The 27,445-nt window shown below is 43.0% G+C and overlaps 1 protein-coding gene across 7 annotated transcripts in view; it reads left to right on the forward strand.

Annotated features, from left to right (window-relative positions):
• The first annotated feature begins 1,571 nt into the window (after positions 1–1,571).
• Positions 1,572–27,445, forward strand: part of LOC120451688 (FERM, ARHGEF and pleckstrin domain-containing protein 2) — a 28,263-nt gene continuing 2,389 nt past the window's right edge. Inside the window, exons 1-13 of one of the 7 annotated variants that reach the window (XM_039635576.1) lie at positions 1,572–1,728; positions 2,130–2,322; positions 2,402–2,869; positions 8,050–8,282; positions 8,459–8,680; positions 8,741–8,984; positions 9,043–9,203; positions 9,270–9,344; positions 10,927–11,033; positions 11,255–11,370; positions 11,433–11,688; positions 12,152–17,931; positions 18,115–25,804. In XM_039635576.1, the coding sequence (XP_039491510.1) occupies positions 2,615–2,869; positions 8,050–8,282; positions 8,459–8,680; positions 8,741–8,984; positions 9,043–9,203; positions 9,270–9,344; positions 10,927–11,033; positions 11,255–11,370; positions 11,433–11,688; positions 12,152–17,931; positions 18,115–23,463 (12,798 nt within the window). In that variant the 5' untranslated portion in view covers positions 1,572–1,728; positions 2,130–2,322; positions 2,402–2,614 and the 3' untranslated portion in view covers positions 23,464–25,804. The other 6 variants (XM_039635575.2, XM_039635574.1, XM_039635578.2 and 3 more) reach the window with 6 other exon arrangements.

Raw genomic sequence — 27,445 nt, forward strand, 5'->3', positions numbered from 1 at the left:
TAGTCTTCCAAATTTCTATCGATTTGCCAAAGAACTTTTTGCCACGCCCACTCTAACGCCCACAAACCGCCCAAAGCTGCCACGCCCACACTTTTGAAAAATGTTTAGATATTTTTTCATTTTTGTATTAGTCGTCTAAATTTCTATCGATTTGCCAAAAAACTTTTTGCCACGCCCACTCTAACGCCCACAAACCTGCACTTCTACTAGCTGAGTAACGGGTATCAGATAGTCGGGGAACTCGACTATAGCGTTCTCTCTTGTTTTTAAGTCGCTAAGTGAAACTGTCAATAGATGCAGCACAAACGTATAATAAAAGTAGCTTGTGGCGATTCTTATGTTGTTAGTTAGTTTAGAGTGCAACTCAAAGAACAACGGTACTCTGCTATAAATTTGTGACGTAAACTTTTCCCTGAAATATTAAATAAGAAACAACGCCCCATAACCGATCTCCCACCCACCTAGAATGGCGAACAAAACTTCTTTAAAAAACTATTAATTTATGTCACTCGACAGCATATAAAGGTCATAAAAGTTGAATGGGTTGCCAGCTCGCCTAACTTTTGTGGGTCACACACTTTCGCACAATGCTTCATAAAGGTATAGATACGAAGAAGCGGGAAAGATGCATGGACTGGTGGCAGACTCTTCCATCTGCTATACTTAGAAACTTGTTAAACTTTACTTGACAAACCAGTGATTAAATCGGACAGTTTTGCAGCATTGTGGCACATCATTCGCCAATCCGGGTCAGGAATGCGGAGCGGTATGCAGCCAATAAGGCCTAGCATTTGAGGAATAAATAGGCGGTTACTTAGAGAAGCGGATTTGGTCAGAGCCAAGTTTACTTACTTTGTAGTGGTCACCCAGGACAACTCCTTAATTTTTTGAAATTCGCAGATCATTAGTGTCGTGCAATTGTGTAAGTGATGAACTATTTTTTTGTATTAGGAGTCACATAGGAGAGAATTATTATTTTCTAAGCACAAGTTCTTTATGAGCACATGCCAATCATTTGCAATATTTATGGCAAAACGTGACTTATGCGAACTGAGACTTCAAACTAAGGAGCATATCTGCTACTTTATATATGAGAAAGAGTTCCTTGACTCCCTCCCTTCAGATAGTGCTTCGTTATCGCAGCAACTACTTCCCATGAATGGTTGTCCGAAAAGCGTGCGGTTCATTGAACGCCATGGGGTTTGGTTAGCATGCCAACACATGCTTTATACTCGTAGTGGCTCCTTCAACCTGACTCTGCTTAAATGTACAAGGGATTCGAATCGAATCGTAAATTCACACATTTCACGCCCTATTTAACCTTGTGCATGGGGCTGGCATCCTGTATCTAGCAAATTGACAGCCAGCCGGCCACGTTCGCATTCAAATTTACGATATATGAGTTAAGGCATAAATAAATGCTTCTTGGAGAACGGCGGTTCCTTATAATTTTTCCAGTTATTATTTTTTTGTGACTATGACCTGCCCACACCATAAACTTTTTTTTCTGGTCCAACAATAAATTTCTATGTAGGCTGGCGATGGCTTCGAGCTTTGTACTCCCCTTGTGCTTTTTCTTTTTGGAACGTTGGTTGTCCACGTGGGTAGGCTTTTCGGGGCCCGTCAAACTCGGCTGGTCTAGACAGGCGGAAAAAGTAAAAAGCAGGTGGAGAAAACGAAGTTCCATTTTATTTTGCCAGTGGGTGATAAGCTTATTTATATTCACAGGTGGCCCAATAATTTCCTACTACCATTTCAAAATTTAGACTCCTTTTGGTCGTAGATTGTGATTAGTCATTTATGTGGTTTATGGTAGGCTCTTCTGCTTTTAATTTTTCAATGAGTTTGTCGTCAAATTTCAAAATGGGTTCCACAATCCTGTATGTGAATTTCGTAGTCGATTACACAGATTGCCAATAAAATATTTATATTCAGATATAAGCAATGCTTGTTTTAAAACCTATAAAACGTTGTAATGTTTATTTCGTTTCTTTTTTATTCATGTAAATAACCTGCATGGTAGATAGGTTTGTTGCTTGTATATTTAAACGCCCTTTTGTTTTTGCTCAATATAATAGCAATTTCTTAAGATAATGTCTAACACAATGTTATATTTTCGAACTTTGTAGGAACCCGATGCCAAGTCTGAGGAACTACAATGAGGAAATCCAGTGCCACACATGCGTGTTGTAAATGTTAATTCGCCTAACAAAACTTAAGAAATACGACCCAGTCCCACTTACCCATGATAGAATATGCCAGAAGCGTTTTTGATCGGACCCAAGAAATTGATGCAAAAGTGAAACATATGTGCGAGCGTGCGTGAGTGAAGTTGCAGCATTACATTTTTGGTTACTGTTCTCTTCTGGCCTCGAACTAAAATTGAATTACCAACTCGCAGAGGCAATACGAGGAACAATCTATGCCAGCTGAGCCATACAATTTAGAAGACAAACGAAACGAATCCTGTACCATTCCACGTTCAAGCATTTAGTCCAAGCCTCCTCGAAGACAAAGGACCCACAAGACGGGAACTGGAAACTAATCCTGCTCGTTCTATGCCAAATCTTCAGTAGTAGTCTCGCCAGCGGTAAGCAAGATTCTCGTCTACAAAATGTCCCTGGCCGACATGGGCACAACCTCTCGATCCGCCGGTGGCGGAGGAGGCGGTCGACACTATGATCTAGCCACTGGCGGAGGTGGAGCTCATCCGGTGAGCGGTGGGCTACCCGGAGGCCGCATGACGCACTCCCTCAGCACTCCTTCTGGAGTGGATGGCACGCCCTCCACTCCCCGACATCGTGGCGGAAAAAAGTTGACTGTTCGCATCCAGATGCTGGACGACTCGATCACTATGTTCCAAGTACAGGTAAGTTTAGGCTACACTTTCGAAATTCCAATTTGGTCATTAAGCAATCTTCACTTACATAGTTGCCAAATACCTCCTACTCAGGATGCACCTGTTGGAACGAAAGTAATCCATCAAGTGAAAATTGTATAAGTGCATCTCTAGTTGTGCACAACTTTTCTGGAATGTAAATCACTCCCCAAAACAAAAGACTAGACGTGGAAGTGGGTACAATATCAGAGAAGCTACTTGTAATTAAATGTGAACTCGAAAAAGTAAGGAAGGGAGAGGCTGGTATCTTTGCGACAAAGACCCTCAGGTTTCTGTGGGCGTGGCACCCAGTTCAGTTGGCACAGAGCCAGATAATGGAAAATTCTTTTCGCTGTGTTTTATTGGCGAACAGGCTGAGGTCAACCGGAAAAGTAGGTGGGGCTGCTGTAGATGCAGAATCTGTAACGATCAGATGATAATTGTTTCACCAAAACAGTGCTCTAGGCTAGAATAAAATCCCGGTAATAGTATAGGTATCAAATATTATCTGTTAGGGCTCCTTTTCTTGCCACATATTGCGGAAAGCTGGTGGTGCACTGTTTAAGTGTCGGCCACAAATCGGCTTTATGCAACTCAATCTCCCCAGAAATACTTTCATGGTGCCTATTTTTTCCTCTCCTAGGCCAAGCAAGAGCATAAGAACTCACATGCGTCTTTGGCCTGTTGTCAGGCACTTCTGGCTGGTTAATGGATTCTGCCGTACTTGGCGGTGCTTGCTCATTCTGTCGGTGTTTTTTCCGCCACTTCCTGTCCTTATAAGCCCGGCTTAGTAAAAGGCTTAGAACTTTTTGTTTCGCAGTTCAAGAGGCCTCGCCCAAATGTGTGTGTACACTCAAATGAAAACGTAGTTTTTACTCATTGTAAAAAACAGTTATCTAATAGTTGTGCAAATTATAAAAAAGAACGATTATATTAATTTTTACTTTTTTAAAATTCATAAAATTGCTGTCTCAGCAATTCCTAAAGGTTCAACAGACGAGTCGGACCGCCAGCGAGAAGTGGTTTTCATGTTTCATGCCAACATCTCACTGGTTGCCAATGCTTGGGTAGTTTTCGCTGAGGCCAGTGAAGTGGCAGGGGCTGTGCTTTTTGACTGGGGATTGACTACCCCGTCGTCCTCGTTGGGCTTCTGGCCTAACCTTTTCTTGAAACAGTGGCACTCGAGGCGATGCCCCAGCTCTGTAAACGCTGCGCGAGTATCACACAAGCTCTATCTGCATTCTTCTGCTGACATTTTTCTATTTGCCTGTGCATACAATTTATACAAAAGAGAAAATTGTAGAGTCGACGGTTTTCTTGCCGTTTAAGGTCAAGGATTATAGATCTTTCATTTCACTTTTTTTTTAATTGACAAGAAAAAGATTAAAATTAACAAATCAAAACATCTAAAACTTGTCTAATGTTTCTCTTATTTTACGAGTAACGCGTATAACATTACTTTAACACTCACAATACTTTAGGTATTAATCGATTTTGTATATATTATTGTTCCTTCAACATAATATATAAGAAGGCAAACTAAAACACTATCAAATTTCAATTTACAAATCCTTTTAACTTTTTCCACGCTAGATTAAATGACTACATCAGCTGAAATCCTATTTCTTGTCCCATTAAGAATTCAATCATGTTGCAATTTTACAGTCCACAAAAATCCTTGTAAACATCTCGTAAATGTAACATACCGTATTATTGACATGGTTCCAATTTTTTAAAACCCAAGGCTCTAGTGGGCCGGTGTCACCAAGCCCTTTTAGTGCTTGGTGTTTGTTATACAAACTGCTTTTTGTCAGTTTAAGCTTGTGTTTCGTCCCTTAACTAGAAATGCATATTGTTACCTGGTCAGTCGGTTGCATTATTAATAAAGGCTTCTAATGGATTTTGTGGCTTGTAAATGGTTATATGTTTTTGAATACGAATGAAGTAGTGATACAGTCCGCCGGCGATGAGGATTTGGTCAAATAGTGGCTACCCTTGACCCACTGAATACATTTTCAAGTCAAAGTATCAAAATTCCTGCAGACCAACTCAATTCTCGCAGTTCCACTTATTCTTATTCGAATTGTAAAGAAATGCAGTTTGTGGATGTTTTATTTTACCATGATTTAATTAAATGCATTTGTATTATTTTTTTTCGACTTGGTCTTCCTACGATTTCTGTTTATTTTGCTACCAAAAGTGTTTCTGCTGCCAAATTGTGTGTTTTGCCTGCAAACATTTTTAAAAAACTTATCCCAACGAGCGTTTGTAATGTAAATCCATTTCAAAATTTATACAGCTATCTATAGCTATCTTCGCAAACTATCAATCTTGAGCTATCTTCGCAAACTATTGTTTCCGAAGGTTGAGCATTTAGGTTGAGCATTTACTTTTACTTATTTTATCCTGTGCTCTCAACAAATTCTTCTTTAGATGCATTCTCCTTCTATTAAGCTTTGTCTCGAAAAGGTGTTTTTAGAAATTTAGCTATCAAATTTTCCTTACGGGAATTGTCAACTTTTCTGTGAGAAGCTTGCCATTAGTTAGTTGACATTCCCAGCTCAATGGGGCAAGCGGAGGACATTCGATAGGCACGGACAATACAAGTGGAACGAGATGAGAGGTTACGTCCTTCCCGGCCTCTCTTTTTTTGATTCCCATAGTCTCACGTGCACTGACAAAATATATGTATCTGTTTTTCGATGCCTACAAATGGAACAACCTATTAAAGAGAACCAACTTATCGCATCTGCATGGAGTATATACGCAGGGGGATGTATTGGAGCCGGTGAAAAGGTTGGTTGCATTGAAAAGCTTCCTGTCGTTTTGCCATTTCCGTTTGCAGTGCCTTCAGAAGTCTCCAAAATTAATTGGTTTGTTGCGTATTTGGAAAATATCATAAAAACAGAAAAGGCTTTGCGGCACCGAGCCGTTCCCAATGAATGGCGCCCAGATATATGCCCGTATACCTGGTCCAGAAAAATGTCAGAGCTTGGGCGTGGCAGGAGTTTGGTGGTGACCTTTGGAGGACTTTTGGCACACACTCACCCCACTGTTGTGTGCCAACTTAATTTAAACTTCCCGATACTGGAAAGGTAGCGGCTTTTAAAATTATGCCAATAAAATTTAAGTTAATAACTAGACTCGTTTTTGAAAACTACTTATCGGCCTCCCTAATTTCACCATAGAGGGAAGCTCTTATAATCATTTGTAAATTATAATATACCTGGCACAAGGGCTCAAATTAAATTAAAATACTGATTAATGTTCAGTTCCGTCACTCGTCTAGTAAATTGATATACTAGACTCGTTGAAAATTAAGTAACAAGTAGAAGGTCGGTACTCTTGATCGGGATCATAAGCCGAGTCAATGTGGCCATGTCCGTATGTCAGTCCGTCCGTATGAACGATAAGATCTCAGGAACCATAAAAGCTTTTGAGTTGAGATCAGACATGCAGAAATTTACATTATAAAATGACAAAATATTAAAACATTTTCAAAAGTGTGGGCGTGGCGGTCTTAGGATGTTTCTGGGCGTTATGGTGGACGTGGCAGATAGTTTTTTGAAAATCGATACAAACTTACAAAACTACCAAAAAAATTAAAAAAAAAAACAAAACATTTTTCTAAAATGTGAGCGTGACCGTATTGGGCGGTCTGTGGGCGTTAAAGTGGGCATGGCAACATTTGAAAACAAACTTTCGCTGCGTCTATGTTTCTGGAAGCTACATGTCAACATTCTAGCTTTTATAGTTCCTGAGATCGAGACGTTCATACGGACAGACGGAAATGGCCAGTTCGACTCTGCTATTGATACTGATCAGGAGTATATATATTCTTTAAATGGTCGGTCCATCTGCCTCTTACATGCCTTTCTACGAATTTTGTAACGGGTATAAGTTATTGTGTGTAACATACTATTATTCTCACATAAATTACCTTATTATTGTTTAATTATTTACGTATTGATATACACCAAATTTAAAGCGTACATGTACTTACCAAAAAATATGTTATCCATGTCGTCACAACAATTAATGCACAAACACAAAACAGTCGTATCCGTCGATTTAGAAAAGTGTTAGGATCAAATACATGGCAATTCGTCCTTGATTCTAAAATTAAGATATACAACAATTTTATGGCGTATTGTGTGGCATTTATGGTTCGTAGCCTTGCTTTTAGGGTGCGGTTAGTTGTATAATTCGGCTATAACGTTTTTTCTTCTTTTTATATAATACGATGACCAGTTGCTACCAACTTCTTTCAACCTATGCGTTGAAAAACAACAGCTATTTTGATGTCAGCCAACGAATTTTACGAGCCCCATATCAGGGCTTACATATATTTTGGACAGGGGCAGTCTTAATACCATATTGGCACGACTTTCTAAACATTTTACACTCTGATAAATTGTTGCCCTCTTTTAGGCACTAACACAGCACTCTGCCTGATTGGTTGCAAAGGGGCCAAAGGCCGCTACAGTTGCCAAGTTTTGTTTCCTGATGCCGAATAAATGTATTCCTTCTGTCGAAGCTGTAAATTGGATCGGGGTTTCTGTTAGGTGCTATGCAAAGAATATGTGTGCGGAAGCGAATTGGTGTTTCGACTGTAGCCCGTTATTATTCGAAGCTAATTTGTTTATTGTTGAAGGCAATTAGTTATAAGCTCATAGGACATTAAAACATTCCAGTGCGAATTGGGAGTGCTTTTGAATGCAAATGATTTCATTATAGAGGTGGACTTCCCATTCGAAGAATACTAAAGGATTGCTTCTTTTTTGCAAAATACAATTTTAGTTGAAAGCACTCATATGTATATAAAGGCTAGGCCTAATTTCGCTCTAAGTTACCGCAACGAGGTCTGCTCATATTGCCGTCGCCACTGATGCTGTATTTAACTTAATTGCTGCCGTCGACCCAATTGATATTTATTTCAATGCAAACAGGCGCAACGCCCACAAAGCATTTGGCGTGTAGATATTCACGAGCTCAACGAATTCGGACATTTGGTCCACGCCCGAAGCTTTCTTATAGAACCTACCAGCTTTGTTGTCAACCACATATCTCCCTTTAAAGATTTCTTCATGCGACCTTCATCGAATCAACTTATGTTTTTAGGTATAATCGAAGTTTGATTTAACGCAGTGCCATTTCTCTACTTTTTAAAGGCTAAAGCTCTGGGGCGCGTTCTATTTGAACAAGTATGCCGTCAGCTGAACTTACTTGAGGCCGACTACTTTGGCTTGGAATACCAGGAAGTTTCCACACATACCAAATACTGGCTGGATCTGGAGAAGGCAATGAATCGCCAGGTGGGCCTCTCACTTATCGATCCAGTGCTGCGCTTCTGCATAAAGTTCTATACACCTGATCCAGCGCAATTGGAAGAAGAGTATACCAGGTAAGATAAGAAGAAAGGTCTAACCAAGGCTCGAGAACCAACCCTATATTGTGGTAGTCTCAATGCAAAACGTATGCAGAGACTTGGTTTTAATAGCTAACTTTTTCTTTTTTCTTAAAAATACTACCCAAATACTTCAAAAGTGAATACCTAAAGGGTCTCTTGTAATTCTTCAGGTACTTGTTCTGCTTGCAAATCAAACGCGACTTGGCCACAGGCAGTCTGCAGTGCAACGACAACACGGCGTCCTTGATGGCCAGCTACATTGTTCAGGCGTCATGCGGCGACTTCGTTCCTGAGGACTATCCCGACCATACCTATCTGTCCTCCTACCGCTTTGTGCCCCACCAGGATGCCACCATGCAGCGAAAGATTATGGAGAACCACAAAAAGCATGTGTATGTCAATTATTATTATGCCAAACAGTTCAGAGTTTAATTGTTTGGTTTTTTAATCAGCGGTCAATCCCCGGCGGAGGCGGATCTTAACCTCTTGGAGACGGCTCGAAGGTGTGAACTGTATGGCATGAAAATGCATCCGGCTAAGGATGTGGAAGGAGTGCCACTTAATTTAGCTGTGGCCCACATGGGCATCACAGTCTTCCAGAACATCACGAGAATCAACACCTTTTCGTGGGCTAAAATACGCAAGATTTCTTTCAAGCGCAAGCGATTTCTGGTCAAACTTCACCCCGAGGGATATGTAAGCAGTTGCTTTAATGAGTTTTTAGTCCAAAATATTAATTGGTGTACTACTTTAGGGATATTACAAGGACACCGTGGAGTTCTTCTTCGAGGGTCGCAACGAGTGCAAAAACTTCTGGAAAAAATGCGTCGAGAATCACGGATTCTTCCGATGCACTGCCGTTCAAAATACGCCCAGGCGGAAAACTCGCGTTCTCTCACGGGGTAGCTCATTCCGGTATGTCTTTCTTAGCATTGAAATAAAGGTATTGAATGTGACTGTTTTATTAACATTGCATTGCAGCTATAGCGGAAAAACCCAGAAACAGATTATCGAATTTGTTCGAGAAAATTATGTGAAGCGCCAAAACTTCCAAAGGTATACAAAAAAAATTTACGCTAAGCATTACTTTCTAATTTCAGATTAGACCTTTAAAGGCTTTAAGCAAAACTCATAATGATTTTAAGTGTAACCGACTTAAAATAATGCTGACAAATTGGGTTGCGAAAGATATTTATTTATTCTTACATTTATTGTTAAATAATAAATATATTAGGCTTTGCCTATGCAGCTTATATTTTCAGAGCAAAACCAACTTGGCAGCAAAATTCTTAACCAGTTTTGAACGAACATTTAATATAAATAATCTCCATATTCATATACAATTATATTTTTAAGCATATCCAAATAGTATAGCCATCAGCCTACATACTATAGCCTAATCATCTTGACTTTGTTCTCATTTAACTCGACTCGTATGTTCGTTATTTCTTACACTCTTTATTACACTCCTTATATGTGGTTTTTGTTTATTATTTTCAAGCAAATTTCCTCCCACCCATTCAACTAATACAAAAAATTCCAATAAAAACAACATGAAAAAAAGAAAACTATCAAGGTCATAATTGCGCCTTAGAAAAGAAAAGAGGATTTTAAGAACCAATTGGTACAAAAACAGTAACTGAAACTAATAAAAATAGCACTTAAACTTAAAATAGTTCAATTAATAATTTAAGAAAACCCCCAAAACAAAACTCCAAATCCAGTTAAATGTACAAGAAACAACGACAAGCATTTAAATTACTATCGTTATTGATTTGACATTTATTTTCCTTATAAACATTTAAGTATTCATTTTTGATTTACTTCACTTTCCAATGTAGATGTAGATTTTGTGAACCAAACGTGCAACCAAATTGGAACTCATTAATGATACTGCAAAGCATTCAGTTTTTTTTTCATCCACCCTATCCAGCTTCTTTCCCGTTTAAAGCCTAAATAATATTTAATCCACTGCAAATTACCGATTGTAGAAAAACCTCATACTTGCCTCATAGCTTGCCTTTCAACTAAAATTATCATTATTATGAACTCCCCAAAATCTCCTATTGTCGTACGTTTCTGTGTGTTGTTTAGACTGTACCACAAGCATAACGTTGATGGTAAGCCAGTTAAACACGTTAATTACCCATTTCCATTGCTCCCCCTAAGTGTGCAGTAAGTTAGTCGGTTGCTTCTACTATAAATATCCCCAAAACCTAAAACAATAAATGAAATAAACACTTTCGTGGTAAACACGTAATGCCGATTTAACTAATTTGTTTGTACATATTTAGAAAAGAAGGATATTGAATATGTATTGCGTTACATTCTCTTCTTTATAGTTGCATACTAACTAGCTATTTTAACTTCTCCGTTACCATTTTCATTATTTATAATTTTTACTGAAATGACTTGGTTTATTTAAGCAAAGCTTAATTCTAAACAAATCTAAAGACTTCTAATCAATTGGTCGTAAAAACAAAAAAAAATCTAAATTACATATTTCCTTGCGAAAACGCTCAACTAAAACATTAGAGAAAATGTTAAACCTAAAACGAATAACTAATTACGAAACCGAATTTCCTGAGCATGTGAAAATATAAAACGTGGTATCCTCTTGTCTTTTCTTTTGCTGCAGGTCTCAGTCATTCCGGCAAGGGCCACTGAATGCTAGTAGCCGAAGTCAATCGCATACGTATGTGAATACCAGCATTTCAGCCAATCCCCTTCTCCCAATTGACACTGGTTTGTATTTATTTCGTTACTAGTTCTGATGAATATCTGTATTCGATTTGATTTCATTTTATTCGCCTTGATTTCACTTTTGAGTTCGGGCTTAAGTTGCTAGCTGATGATGAATAAATAATGTATAGTCGAGTCGAGTTATTGTGTTTTGATAGTGTATGCTCTATGATTTTAATGTTTTTGGTTTTAATTCTTCATTGCCTTTTAATTGCACGCTGCAGCGGCATGGGACTATCGCAATCAATGCAGCGACTCGATGACCCCTTCTCTGACGAAGAAGGCAGCGGATACCTTGGATCGCCGACGCGACAATCCTATCGACCACATGCGTTCTCAAGTAAGTTCCTTAGGCTGGCCATTCTGCATCTCAGCCAATAACCGTCCAAGCTACCGTCACAGGTCACAGCAGCCCAGGTGGAGATCTATCAGACGACGAACTTTGCAGCGGACTCGCCAACCTCCCTGGAGGAAGCGGAATGCTCGGCGGCGGTGGCGGAACGGCAACACCACTCGGCAGTGGATATGGACCAACTGAATTCGAACCGCTCACTTTCGCCCCAGGGACCGCAGTCGTGGACTTCGCCCAGTCACAGCAGCCACCTCCAACATCGCGGTCCCGATCAGGCTCGTGTGCATCTAGGCGATCACAATACAGGTGAGTGCCCGTCCAGTTTAAGAATCCTATGAATATTGCGTTAGTTTTTAACATATTATTTAAGTTCAATTCGTTTATAAAAATCTGTAATTGAAGGTAGTGTTCCCCTTGATTTAAGTTTTATATCAAATATAATTTAATAAAATATGTTAATTTAAGTGACTTATATTTTAAATGATATATATTTAATATATTTTTATATTTTAAATATTTCGAATCAAGGGTGCCTATGATTATCTCCCTCTCAATATTTTAGTTACTCTTACCCTTTAGCAATAGCGTATTGTTTTCTCCCACTACTCGTGGGGTTTTGTAACCTTAATGATTTCTTTTCCAGTGTTCAGAGTTTGTTTTGCAGTTTGATCAATTGAGCTGGATTTTGTTTTGGTATAGTTTTGTTTCCATACCTGATTCGCGTTCATTTCCTAATTATTGGAATTGTTGTTTCATCCGGCGCGTTAAGGTCTGAGCCACTTGTCCCACTTGTACAGCAGCAGCACCCCTCGTCGAGTCTCAGTGGGATCCCAAGCGTTTGTCCCTGCGTCGCCGCAGCTCATCCGCATCAACACGCACAGCAGCAGCACCAAGCACAACACTATGCACAACAACCGCACGGTAGTTCGTTCGGTGGATCTCAACAGCTCTATGGAGTTGGAGGAGGAGGCGGAGGATCCGGGAACTGCGGACACGGAGGAGGAGGGGGAGCCTATGGGGGAGGAGGAATCAGTCGAGGAGGAAGCGGACTCGGACTTGACGGCATCTACCATCAATCGGGAGACTATGGGGGCAGCCTCAGCGGCGGCAGCATCGGCCTCGGGATCGGCCCGAGATGCCCATCATCCGCAGCTTCAGTCACAGGAGTCCCAGTCGCTAACTGCCACGCCAGTCCATTATAGCAGTACGAATTATTCGATGTCTAAGCAGTGCATGCTCAACAACGCCAATGCCAACTCGACCGAAACTGAAACGGACAACATAATCTACACTGATATCAACGACATGGGCCACTTCAAGTATCCGGACTTTCACAGCTCTGCACACCAGGAGCACAAGATCTCGAATAGCGAGCACCTTAATCTTAATGAACGCAACGACATATATGCCACTGTAAATCGCAAAGCCAAGTCAAAGATTCGAGAAAAGCATTTTAGTGATGAGTTTATCGATCAGTCTATACTTCAGTACACGAGGGCCAAGCAAATGGGAGTAAGTCAAGTTCCTGTTCTCCTGCAACAGCCAAGCACCTCTGCATATGCGCTTGCCCTACAAGAAAGAAATTACAACAGCGAAAGTTACCAGTATCATAACGATCTTAACCACCCCTCAGAGTCCTCATCCTCCTCCTACTTTGGGACTGGATTCGGTACTAAGCGGTATGCTCAGAGCGGGCGAACTAAGCTTGCTCAATCTGAAAATTACCTGACGCCTTCTCTGGACTCGCAAAGTTCCCGGCACACCCATTCACTTCCCCGGAACTCGGAGCTGTCTGGAGTGGATTCAGTAGATTCGTACGACAGCCACTACATCACCCATCATTCAGTAGGAATTCTTCCCTCTGGTCGCCTTTCCTCTTCGTCAGAGAAACTTGATTACAAGTTGCCTTCTGGCAATCTTTACTCAACGGTTCAGTTTGTGAAACCCGAAGATGCTTCCGCCCACTACATAGAAGATGAAGAGGAAGAAGGGGAAGACGAGGGCGGAAATATTTACGACCAGGTGGAGCGCGATTCGTGGCTGAAGAGTAGCTCCTGCAAAGATCTCTTCGAGCGCTACAATAGCACCTACTATGATCGGGAGATTTCTAAGCCAATGACTGCATTTGACAAGGAGTTTCTTTCCTCCAATCGTATTGACTCACCAGTGACACGATACGACGACTCCCGTCACTCCTTGTATGTGACCAAGAACCACTCGATCGATGCACATCAAGATTTCTCTCCATTGCCGCAGAGCAAGGTGTACTCCTCCAGTTATCCAGGCAGTACTTACAATACCCAGGAGCACAAGCGCCAGCATGGACAGCATATGGACTATTCAGGTTCACAAGACGATATCTCGCAGGACAGCTACGAACTTCTGGAGAAGTACGATATTGACTTCTTTGGAGGGCGTGGCCGCTCCGAGGACCACATGCGCTCCTGTTCGCTTGATTCGGGCAACTACATACCAAGCGACGACGAGTCGTTATCCGAGGGGCATCAGCAGCACAAATACCGCTCGGAAATAGACGTCAAATCAAAGTCCGCAGCGGATATTATGAATGAAATTTGGGATGCTGAGGATCCGCGCTATCTGCCGCGCGAGAAGCTATCTGTTAAGTCAGATGGGAACTTCTACAAGATGATTCAGGAGGCTCTGATCCGGACATCAAGCCTGGAGAGCCAGAGCGAAATGTTCGAAACGAAGATTTCACGCAGTTCAGACTCCAGCAAAAAGTCGAGAGATAGTCTCTACCATACGGACAGTAAAAAGTCGCGGGAGACAACCAAAAGCAAAACGTCTGTGGCTTCTAGTCAGGACTCAAAAGAATCCTTGGTTGGTGACTGCTTTGGTCGGAACTACGAGATGCCAACCACCACCGGGAAGAAAGTGAAGCAGTTTACCAAGAAAGAGATCTACGACAAATTTGCCCAATCCAGCCAGGAGTCTAAAAGTGATTATTATGATGCCGTTGAAGCCAGCTTAGAGCAAGCACCCGAGGGGCTATACTCCAGGCCAAAAGTTAAAAGTCACGATTGCTTGCTTTCTGACACGCATAGCTCCACTGCAAACAGTTCGTTCTATGACAGTCGTGACACTTATTCTACGTTTCCCAGCAATAAAACACACAAGACCTCTAAGGTGCACTCTATAAGTCTGCAAAATGTGGAGATCGAACGTAACGCCAAGTCCTTTGGTAGCAAGTCACCGGAATCCGTATCGACTCCGGCCTCGGGAAAACGATGTCGAGAAAAAGATATACAGACAGGAGACTCTCTTGACCAAATGGCTCCTATCAAAAGGGGTAACTCACAATCGTGTAAGATTTCTGCTTTCCGTAGACGATCTGATAGTGAAAATATCTTCAGTTTCGACCAGGATCGCATAGAGTGCCTTCAGAAGTACACCAAGCAATGGGAGGGTCAGCAGCCCAAGGACCAAAAGAGCAAGCAGAGTCCGGAGTATCCACTCACTCCCGAACTTGTGTCGGAGTTTGAGAAGCAGCAGGCTCGCATAATGGCTCACCAAAAGATAACTCGTAAGGAGGAGCTTATTGCCAAAACACACTTTGAGGAGTATAACCCCATTATGGTGCCACTAAATTACTCCTCTCATGCTACTGTGGAGCGCACCAAAAGCGATCCTAACTCGCTGGCCAATCGTGCTCGTTTAGGAAGTAATTCGCGCCGACATGTGCTTATGCATCAAAAGTCTATTGATCTTACCCCAGCGGACTCGAACTCCAGCGATGAAGATTACATCTACAAGCAGATACCGAGCGCTCCACCCCTTTGTAAAACACACGGCAATTTCGAAATTCCCAAGTGCTATGATGGAAGTGCTGCAGCGCAAATGCCTCAAGAACTGCCAAATACAGGCTTTGAACTTCCAAAGAGTTTTTTCAGAGATTACGAGAGGCGTTTTACAAAAGTTCTCAAAGAGGATATTCCTTATGTGCTCCACAAGCGCCACATCATGAATGGAACAGCTCCCTCGCCCAGCGAAAAGAAACACATTAAGCCCAAGTCGCCAAAATCCCCAAAGTCCCCGAAGTCGCCTAAGTCTCCCAAATCGCCCAAATCACCAAAGGCTAGTTCCGGAGTTCCTGGAAAATCTACAGATTTTCTGCCTGATATTCTCGACAGTCTCTTGCCTCCAGAAACCAAAGAATTTCTTTTCACCCAAAACATTGACCTTTCGAAGGTGGACCCAATCACTTTGGAGATCGATAAGACCATGCCAACAATTCATTTGTCCTCACCGAAACGGGACATCACAAAACAGATGGACGCCTCAACGCTGGAGAAACTGAATAAAAAACTCAGTCAGATTGAAAGCGATTCAGCCACCAGTTCGCGAACGGAGAGCATGCAACAGCAGAAGTTGGAGCAAAAGCAGATGGAGCTCATTCAGAGTCTTCGAAAAGAGCTGCAGGCCAACGCTCGAAAAGCTAATAAGCCAAGGGTTATTCCGAAGACCAAGTCAGCTGGGAAATCAAAGAAAGGTAAGACTCGTATTACCTCCTTTTCCTCTGATGACGAAAGCTTGGACTCGGATGACGTATTTGGTTCAGCGGAGGCCATTCCCGATCGCTTGGAGTTCTCGCCGCCGCAGTCCCGCAAGGAAATCGAGTCTATTCTCCGCATCGAACAAAGCAGGCTTATATCGGCGGCGTGGGGTCGTGGACAAACAATGAGCTCCACAGAGATTGAGGGGTCTCCTCCTCAGTGTAGGCGCCTTGCTGACCTGGAGAGTCGGTACCAAACCCAAAAACTTGACCCTCAGTATGCCAATGCTTCTGAATTACGGCGAATCTCAGAGCGATCTATTTCTATACCTTCGTCAGAGGATGAACCTCATATGCCAATGCGTGGACGTATTGACGAGTGCACGAATGACTATCAGAGGAACGAAAACATTCCTTCGCCTATATTGGAACATGCCGAGTTTTTCCGCAGTAACGACGATATATATGAAACTTGCCACGAAGAACGAATTACTGCCTCCGACATTGATTATACATTAAAAAAACAGACAGCCAGCGGGGCCAAGTCCAAAGTTAAGTTAATCGAGGAGATTATAGATTCTTCGATTGTAATGCGTTCCAAAGGCCATGCTCCCATTTTGTTCGCTCATGCACGTCTGAATCTCTCTGAGGGATCAGTGTCCCTGCAGCGCCAGAAGGCCACACAGCAGCAATCTCCAACAACAGAGAGACGAACCAAGAGTCTAGACACTCCAGTTATTTCGCTTCATCGCCTCCCTCCCATGAACGCGTTTTCTTCAAAAGACGATACCGTGGGCTTTGAGGAAGAGGCGGAGATTCTCGAAGAGAAGTCATTGGAACGAGAGAATCAAACGGCCGCGCAGGATGAAGATACCGCCGACAGCGTTCACTCTTGTGCAGGTTCCATACCTACGCAAAGTAGTTATCAAACAAATGGTAAAGACTCCCTGCTAAGTGCAGTATCAATCGACAGCGAGGAGGCCGAACTGCTTAACCAACTGCGGTACATAGAAAAAATTGCCTTACAGGGAGTCAAAATCAAGGATAAGAAGAAGTCAAAGATGAAGCTTAGAAGCGGTGATCATCTCATCCTAAATATACCAAAATACCGATTCACTGACTGGTCACCCTACAGTTCAGCTAATAGTTCCCGAAAGACCTCACCTGGGGTCTCCAGAGCCAGTAGCATTGAAAGTACTGGAAAAGGTAAACTAAAAACTACTGAACCATATAAGGGTAAGCCAGTGTCCAGAAGCCGACCTGAATCTCGGCGGACCAGTGCCGATGATATAAAAGCACGAGATGGGAGGGGTAGTAAAAAATCCAGTCCGAAAGAGCGCCCACGCGCCATCGAGATGCGTCGCCTGAGTAAGGACAAGAGCAAATCCCAAGAAGAAACAGAGGCAGATATTGCCAAGCGCAAGGAGCGCCAACAAAAGCTTTACGAATCAGCCATGAAACAAACCATAACTATGCTGAGTCCAGTGAAGGACACGTTGCCGGCTTTCCCCGCTCCCGGAGATAAAATTCTCGTAAAGACTGATGGGGATAAGATAATCATTGAAACAGAGTTTAAATCTAAAGCGGAGGATCACGTTCTGATAGCCAAGAGTCCCAGAAAACTTGACAATTCGCTCGTGAAATTTAGCCGCAGCTTTGACGAAGGACGCAGCCCCGACAAGTTGGATAAAGCAAATCGCAGCTTTGAGGATCGCAATAAGTCTTTTGAGGACTCCGAGAAGTCAGACGCTCCGGAAGACATGCTCATAAAATCGCCAAAGAAAATTGCCAAGGCACAGGAACTGAAGCAGAAGATAGAGGGCAGTGTCGTACACAAAAAGATAGATGGAAAGTCGAGTAGCCTGGAGAGACCAGCTGAACATCATCACCTAGGTCTCGATGTCAAGGCCCGTAGTCTCGATGACAAAAGACAGGCCACCGAGGCAGCAAAAAAGAATGAGGAGAAGCCGGCGCCAGTGGTTAGGAGTGCAATCGGGGATCGTCGAATGTTTGCCCACCAATATCAAGTTCAAGAAGTAAGCAACATTTTTTTTTATTTGATTTTTGATTAGCGTTGCCTTGACTCAATAAGGGAAAATTAAAGTAAAACTAAAATTGAATTTGAATTATTACTAGGGCAACGATTTAACATCAAAAATTGAATATGGGTATCCGCTAAGTGACAGAATTAGTTTAATAATAAAATATTATTGTTTCAGCCCCATCAGGAAGATATCGACATGCAAGCGGTGATATCAGAGCGTAGGTCTTTGGAGATCCTCAAACGTTCTTTACCTTCGGAAGATGCCCGCGACAGTGAGGGCGTCATTAGTCGTAAGCCATCCACAGCTGAAAGCCTTGACTCATTTGTCTCCGCTGACGACAGCCACTCACCCGCAAGCAAGTCTCCAATTCCAGGGGCAAAGGGCGGAACCGAGATGTACCCACACCGAGTGCCCACAATAGAATGCGAAGAACCGTCCATCGAAGAGGATGACAATTCTTCTGAAAGACATCTAAAAGTTGGTAGGCAAGATACAAATAGGCTGAGTCTGGATCGCAGTCGAAGCGACGAAACTGGTTCCTGGATGACAGTTGAATGTGATGAGTTCATAGGATCGGATACTTCTGATAATGAACCACGCACCTTGGAACCAGATCGTAATGTTCTTGAAACGCAAGCAACATTAGAAGATGCTAATCCGCTTGAATACTCGAACTGCGCCACTCCTACATCAGATTTAAATATTCTTTTAACGCCACCCAACGCAAGTCCCCAAATCGAGAAGTCAGTACTAGAGACCTTTGAGAAGTACACCTGCTCTTCGGAAACCAGCAAGAAAAAAAACATCCTGGAGAAGCAAAGCGAACGTTCCAAGAGCTCAGACTCGTGGACAAGCGGAGAAAAGGACACAAGTCCGCAGAGACAACAAGATGGGAGTCTGTCAGTGGATAAGGAAAAAGGTTCAGTTGAAGAGGAGTCCAGTGTCAGCTGCTCCATTGCCCGCCCTCTTGGAATATCACAGGATTTTGGAAAGGAAGAAACGCGCAAGTGCCAAGAACTTAAGCAGCGCATGCTCCAACTGGAAGTCCGTAAGGATGAGATCACACCTACACGATCCAACGAACAGACGCCTACCAACGAGCCGAAAGTCTTGGTGAGCAAAAAACCGAGCACACCGACCCTAGAAAAGCAGAGCCCGATAGACTTGGGCACTAGCACAGAGTCCTATCTGGAACCCATTGAGGAGCGCATTGCTAAGATATTAGATAGGGGAGGTGCGCGCACTGAGGACAGTGAATCCAGTTCAGGTGGATCTCGCAAACCGCCACGGATTGAGAAGCCGGCGAGGGCTAACGCGGGAAAGAAATTATCGGTAACTCGTGCGGATGCGGGAAAATCGGGTAGCGATCGCAGTTCCCAGGAGTCAAAATCAAGCTTCGACTCCAAAGGTTCTCTAAGCGTAGAGTCGCGCGGTTCCTTTGAAACTGAAAGCAGTTCTGGTTCGCTGGGGGCCGCGCAAAGGCGAGGGGAACTGGCCCTAAAAGAGCAGCAAAGCACCTGGCGCCCATTTCCCATCGAGAGCTCAAATAGCTCTAGTACAGATGATCCTTGGCATCATGTAGAAACCGACGGTGGTTATGAACGGTATGATGCACACAATCCATTGCGCGACTCCTCTGACAGCGACGTAAAGGAGGTATCGCCAGATGATCAGAAGGACGCAAGCGATGTTAGCTATCAAGACGAGCTGAACGACTTTCCGGCTACGTTCGGCTATCCAGCCATGACCAGTAATTTAGGTGGAATCGGTGTCAACCCCACTGATATCATTGGATACAGTACTGGGTTCACCTTGGGAAGGACTCTCTCAAGAATCTCGGAACGTAGCACTGCTTCGGAAAAGTCAAGTATGGAGGATGATGTTAGCAAAGCCTCGACGCATTCCGTTAGCATGCGGGATGAATCAGTGGGGTCAACAGATCACCAGCCCAGTCTAAGCTCCGATTCGAGGAGCAATACAAATCTTGCTTATATCTCAGATGCTGACCGACGAACTTCGGCAGAGATGCCAGAAATTCCCTGCGACTCTGCTACTGGGGATCGCCTGTCCAGTTTGGGTAGTCTTAATGAACCCAAATCGCCAACCCTGGTCACGGGACGTTTTTCTGTGACCCATGTAGACGAACTACAAGGAGACGACGTAGAGCGGCACACACTTATGTGCCTTTCCAATGCGGGCAGTCAGGACTCGGAGGACTGGCCTCTTCCGGAGATTCCCTTTGATCATGTGCCGGTAAAGCCGGCTGACTCGCTGTATGCCATGCCGGATTTGGACAAACCGGTGCCTAAGTCTTTCTGCTGGAAGGCAAGCTTGTCGTTCCAGCATTCTCAGGATTCGCTTGACTGGCCGTCGCCTCCATCAAGTGCCATCGGGGCTCCCATAATTGTCGAAAACATTGAAACATACTATGCAAGCGAAGCCCAATGTGCTGATGAAGTGATTTTGGACGAGGAAATGGCAGTCGGACCTCCCGATGTAGCTAAAGTACTACCATACGAGGACACCGCCTATCTTATGTCGGCAGCCTTTGATGATAATGATTTTGGCAATGAGCAATTACAACCAGATACGGTAAGCTGTCTTAGCTCTACGCTAAGTGCAGCCTCTTGCCTTTCGTCCTCGCTAAATGTGAGCTGTACTACTTCCTCCACCCAAGCTACAGCAAGAGTTCAGCTGAAAAACTCCAGCCCTGAGGTAATTGTCGCTCAACCGACAAGATCACCAGCTCCTCGAAGCCCTCTCTCAGAGGAAGAGCTGTTTTCCAGTGATGATGTGTTCATGCCGGGCACTATTAAAGTGCAGCTTTCACCAGATGCCCAATTAAGGAAGCTTTCCAAAGGCTCAAACAACTCAGACACTTCTATTGACGACATTCTATCTGGCAGTACCACATATCTAGAGGATCAGACCACAGTGCGGAAAAACTACGAGCCTCGCTTGAGCAGCGGTGGAGGGGGAACAAGCTGCAATAAATGCAGTCATTCCAGCCACTCTGAGGAGGAAACAAGTTCCCTTGGTACAGATCTTGATGGGACGGTCAGAATGGGTGGATGGCAGCAGAAGAAGTGCACACACAGCTCTCACTCGGAGGACACCTCAATTGGACTAAGCATCTCGGAATGGTCCACGGGAACCAACACAGTACGCCAGTATGCCAATCTATCCGGATCGGACAGCCTTTCCGCCGTGTCCACACACTCTTGTGCTAAGAGCGAGAAATCTAATCAGACTAAATCGAGTATAAGTTCGATTAATAAATCAGCGGAAAGCCTAAATGAGCAGAGTGGTGGAAGTAGCTTCTCGCACAAGTTTAGCGGGGATAATGGTTCATCCGAAGGCCTGCGATATGATATGCTCTCCAATTCCGAGACTGATAAGCTAAGTGAGGCCACCTCAGCCACTCGGAGTGATGACACTACATTGACTCTTACCGAAATGGCTCACACTATCAGTGAGTGGTCAACTTCTAGTAGCCGCACACTTGTTGGCGTGGCATCTGGAGAGTATCTTCCTCTCAAACAGGTACTGTCGGGAAATAAAACTAGTTTAAGCTCTCCCAGTGAAGAAAAGCGCTGCGCGCTCCCGCAAGTTCATCGAAGAAGTGGTAGCAATGGCAATCAGGTGAGAGTTCCCCAGGAGCATGCTGATACTCCAACTGGTCCGGAGACAAGTGCAGCTGCCCGGAAACGCCGGTCGCTGGAAATGATGTCCAAATTGTATCAGAGCCAGGAAATATGCTCTGAGTCAGAGTCACCGTTTGTCGAGCGTTTGTATGCGCACAGCGAGAAGTTAACAGAGCGCTATCAGAGCCAGGAATTTGTGCCGCTCCATGGTGGATCTCCAGCATCCCACGTCCCTTCATCGACCACTAGTCAGATTCAAACCCAGCAACCCCAACAGGTCCGCCAAAAACCAAGGGCTCCTCAACCACCTACGAAACCAAAACCTGCAGTCACTCGCCCTATTATGCAGGCTTTGCTTAACAAAATGAAGCAACCTGGGCTGGCGGAGCAAGCAGCCGAAGCTGCTAGGGTAGAGGAAAATAAAGCAATGATTTCTGTTTCTGGTGTAGCGGCGAAGCCCCCACCACCGCCAGTACCCACTGTGCCACCCATTGTGACGCCCAGCGATTTACCTGGCGACGCTGTGGCTCCCCCACCCAAACCGCTGGCGAAGCACCACAGCTATGATGACAGAACCCTGTCTAAGACCCAAATCCGTGAGTTCAAGACCACTAGCAAGCAGTTGCGTCAGTCAAGCTCCTTCCATGAGCACATGCTCAGCAAATCACAGCAGTCGTCCCAAGAGCTGCCCATAAGAATCGACGAAGAGAGGGATCCGCACTCCACGTCTTCAGCCACCAATACAACCACCACCACCAACACTCTGAACAGCGAGAGTACAGAACCGAATTCTCCACAAATGCCTCAGCGAGCAGACAAGTTGGTCCGCTGTTCACCGTACTATTCCAGCAGCTTAAGCTCGGAATCACCGCCAAATCAGTTGCTGCAGAAGCCCCCTAGGAAAGTGACCAACCAGCTGAGCGCTGGAGTCGTAGCGGCTTCCTTGAAAAGTCCCCCCAGTGGCAACGATACGGACAGCTCACTGGACGTACGAGGTCAGGAGGCAAAAATGAGAAGCAGAGGATACCGCAAGAAACGTCAGTTACCCGCAAAAAGAATAAGAGCCAATTTAGCAGCTGCAGCTCTGTTAGAGCAGGCGGAGAGTTCAGAGTGCTCCGAGGGTTACGTACCGGAAGTTGATTCAGGGAGCTCTGAGTATTCGTCCTGCCAGCGGGATGACCAATACCTTGAGTTCGACGAGGAACTGGAGCGGGATCAAGAGCAAACAGACGACTATGAGGACTTTCCCCAATATAGTGGCAAATTTGAAAGTCTGGATATGAGCGACAATGTGGACGAGATGGGTTTTCCCCGCTATGATCGCTTGGGCCACATCACCAAGCCCATGTATCACCAGGCCCTTGTATTGGAACGCCCTAATCCGGTGCAGCTTCCAGCCCCCGCTAACCATCCAATGCCACCGACCTCGGGACAGCCGGTGAAACCAGCACGAACCAAGAAAAGGCAGTATAAGCGGGAGGATTCCACTGCGGCAGGAACATCAGGACATTCGACAGTAGCACCTCAGGCTCGATCCTATCATGGGCGCAGTTACTGCAACCCAGAGGAAAGCGAGTACGAAACCAGAGGTGGCGGATTGTCCGATGAATTGGCTAACTCTAGCGAAGATAGCTGTAGTGGATTCGGGGGTGACGCGGGAGCATCAGGATCGGGTACTATAAGGAGGGGTCCGACCAAAGGAGCTGGACAGGCTCAGCAGCAAGGTACTGGAGCCCAGGTTCGACATGTGCCGTATCCCGATTTTTTGTCTGACTACGAGTCCGAACCCATTGAATATGAGCGATATGCATGCGGTCTGGACATACGTGTGGATCCCCCACCCAAATTTCATGATTCTGATGATCTAAGTGACCAGTGAATTAAGTTCACCAAAGAAATCAAGGAACGAGAAGCAAAGAAACACGAATCTATTGCGTGTGCTTAACGAATGCAGCCTTTTCATTTGTTTCGTTGCCTTTAAACTTTTAGAACGCTTTTTGACACACACGATCCAAATACTTACATATAACCAACTTATTTGTAACTGAGACTGATTTACGACTAACAAACAAAAGAAGAAATGAAAACCAAAGAAAACCCAAGCTGCTTAACGACTTAAAACAATTATAACTCTTCTTGAAGCATTAGAAATACAAATCAATTTCAAGTAAAAACCATTTTTATCAAACATTACCAAACGTAAAAAATCAAACAAAAAGAGATGATGGCAAATGCCCGTAGGTCGGTGTAGAATGAGTTGCCTTTGAGCGGTATCTAAATATAATAATATTATAGATCAATTTAACATTACAATAGATATGGGTATATTGAGCGAAAACGTTAAACCAGTTGAAAAAATTTTAAAGCACTGTTTAATCATCGTATAATGGAATACAAAAATACAAATGTTTTATTGTTACTTAGAAAAATCCAAAAAAAAGACACATACTTAAGGTTAAAGTTATAATGCATATTGAATTAAACGATTAAAAAAGTTGCCACAAACTATGTGCAGTTACGGTATTTTGTCAGTAATGGTAGCGTGACTTCCAATCCAAGTGCCAAAGCCCGGCATACATAAATCGGAATATCCGGAATCAAACTTTTATGCTAGTTACGTACACTATAATCTAATTTAGTAATCTCACATGATGAAGTGACAAATCAACCAACTGCTTTGAATTACTTATCCTAGGGAAATTATTGAGAAAGATTTTAACAATTCTCAACAGAGTTAATATAATTAATGATCAAACGTTTCTTTTGTCTGAACACACGGTATAATAAGAGCATTTACTTCGCGCTATTATGCGGTTTTGTAGTCACATATATTTTATATAGCTATTATTATATATACGATTTTAATTTTACTGCTAACGTTTTTAGACTATTACCTAAAACTGTCATAAGTGAAATAACGTTGTTTTAGAAATTAGTTCTGCTTAGTACATAAATGTGCCAAACCAGAAAACCCAAGAGTAGAGATCCGTATAAAAGACCGCAGAATACGTTGAGACCCTGTTAAGTTTAATACCCATTTGAAACTCATATACCCATAAGTATAAGTAACTAATGTATGTTTTCTCTTTATGTTTACAAAATATGGAAAAAGATATTTTATAGTTGTTAAAATGATTGTACCTTGATTGGTACTAGATAATGTAAGGGACATACAATAATTTTACTAATTTAACCCAGATCAAAAGTATTTAAATCAAAATATCTATTTGCGTTTAGAATTAACGTAAAATGGAACGTGCTCTAAAATTGGTTATTTCGAAAAAGTTAGCATCTTCGTTAGATGAATAAGTCTTATATAACATACAATCAAATGATCTTTAGTTAGGAAACAATTTAGTTTTATCCAGCGTTCATTTTTATTTTTATGCCCTTGCAAAGGGTATATTAATTTCATCCAGGGAATAGCAACGCTGTAAAAAAAACATTTGCGACCATATATAGTATATATGTATTCTAGATCAATACCAAATGCCCAGTCGATATAGCCACGTGCATATGTCCGTCCGACCGTTGTTACGAAAACCAGTCTCTCGGCTTAAACTTACCTGCATGAAATATTCATCCTATGCAGGTATGCAACGGGCCGGACAGGACCTCTATATCATTTAAAAACATAAAAATACATTTCTTTCTTTGTTTTTGATCGTAACGTCGGTATTCAACAATTATTTGACAAATAAAAATAAAAATAATAATTTCGACTTTAATTTTAGCAAAATTTAGACGAGTATATTATTTATGCTTATCTTGTAAATTTCTATCAGTATATCTTGTAAAACTGTCAGTATTTAAGTCTCGCCGTACTTCCACTAGCTCCTTAACGGGTATCAGATAGTCGGGGAACTCGACTATAGTGTTCTCTCTTGTTTTTTTTATAATAGTCTTACTGCAAGGGTATATAAACTTCGGCATGCCAGCTAGCTTCCTTTCTAGTTTTCAATCAAAACTTTAATGGTAAATGTCTAGGAAAATGAAACCTACAAAAAATCATTGCTTAATTTTAAGAAATGAGAAAAAAAACTTAACCCAAAGTAAAAACTGATTGCGATTTAAATGAAGTTAAATTTAAATCGTTTTCTCACATAAAAGAAGATCACAAAAACAAACAGAAAAAATGTTAAAAGTATTATAGTAATGAAAGCCAATGAAACGTACACGAGCAATCTATTTACCAAGCATTAAATTAAAATTATATAGAAACAAACGTAATAAATAAAATTTCATTAATCAATAAAAATTATCAAAGACTTTCAATACGATTATATATATATTAATTTAAATAATTCCTAACAAGTTTTTTTTTAATCGTAACATTAATAAATACATATTTTTTATTTCATTTTTTTTATTATTTATGTAATGATAATTTCTTATATACTTAGCCACTTAATTTCTTAAATACTTACCTTATTAAGTAATGAGTTAAAGATAAAACAGTCTGTAAACTGTAAAAATTTGGAATATCTTCGTGCTATAGGAAAAAAAATTTAAGCCTAAAATCATTGAATTTTTATGATTAAATTATTTTGATATTTCTTTTTTGTTTCATTATTAGATGGGTACTATGGCATAAATGGAAATATGTCGTTGGACAGGCGTGGTGAAATTACCACTCCACCAACGCGGTACGACCTCACCTTAGGATCGGATAAGTCCTCGTCACTATCCCGATCCGAGGCTGGAACATATGACGTAATCCAGGCAGAAATCCAGCACGCCAAGCGACAGGAGTTAGCCACTGGCGTTGCCACCGCTTCGCACCAGAATGGGAACGGAAACGGAAATGTGCATCCCCTGAGCACACAACACGATATTGAGGCAGAAGTGAAAAAGCGGAAATGGCCCACCGAGCCCAGCTACTTTTTGGCCAAGGAGCTGTTGATGACAGAACGTACGTACAAAAAGGATCTGGATGTGCTGAACACAACCTTCCGACAGGTCCTCAGTCTCGGGGATGTGGAGCAACTGCAGCCGCTGTTCGAGCTGCTCGACTCCCTGGCGCAGCACCACAATCTCTTCCTGCGCGACATTGAACATCGCATGGTGCAGTGGGAGGGACGAGGAGGTCACGAAGCCCACCGTATCGGAGACGTAATGATGAAGCACATGGCGGCTCTGCCCATCTACGATGAGTACGTGCAGACGCACCTAGACATCCTGCACTGTATGAACGACATGTACGAAGGCGATGAACGCTTCCGTCACGTGTACAAGGAGCTTGAGCAGCAAAAGGTGTGCTATTTACCTATCGGTGAGCTTCTACTGAAGCCTCTCAATCGCCTGTTGCACTACCAACTGATCTTAGAGCGTCTATGCGATTACTATGGGGAAGAGCATATCGACTATGCCGATACTATGGCGGTGCACCACTTGCTTGTTCGCAGCACCAAGGGGATTAGGTCCCAGCTTCCCGACTCTGCGAACTTTGTGGAGCTGTGTGAGCTACAACGCGACATCAACTTCGAGCAGCTGGTTCAGCCACATCGCCGGCTCATCCGCCAGGGATGCCTTCTAAAGCACTCAAAACGCGGTCTGCAGCAGAGAATGTTCTTCCTGTTCTCGGACCTGCTGCTCTACGGTTCTAAGTCCCCGCTGGACCAAAGCTTTCGCATTTTAGGCCACGTTCCTGTGCGATCACTACTCACCGAGAACGCCGAGCACAACACCTTCTCCATCTTCGGCGGACAGTGTGCCATCACAGTAAGTGCGGGCACCACCGCAGAAAAGACCCTCTGGCTGGCCGAGCTCTCCAAAGCGGCAGCGGATATTAAAAACAGACCGCCCAACATGCAACTCCAGCTAACGACGCTTAAGAACTGCAGTAAGTATACATATACATA

The sequence above is a fragment of the Drosophila santomea genome, chromosome 3R (genome assembly GCF_016746245.2).
Source record: "Drosophila santomea strain STO CAGO 1482 chromosome 3R, Prin_Dsan_1.1, whole genome shotgun sequence".
In the NCBI taxonomy this organism is placed as follows: Eukaryota; Metazoa; Arthropoda; class Insecta; order Diptera; family Drosophilidae; genus Drosophila; species Drosophila santomea.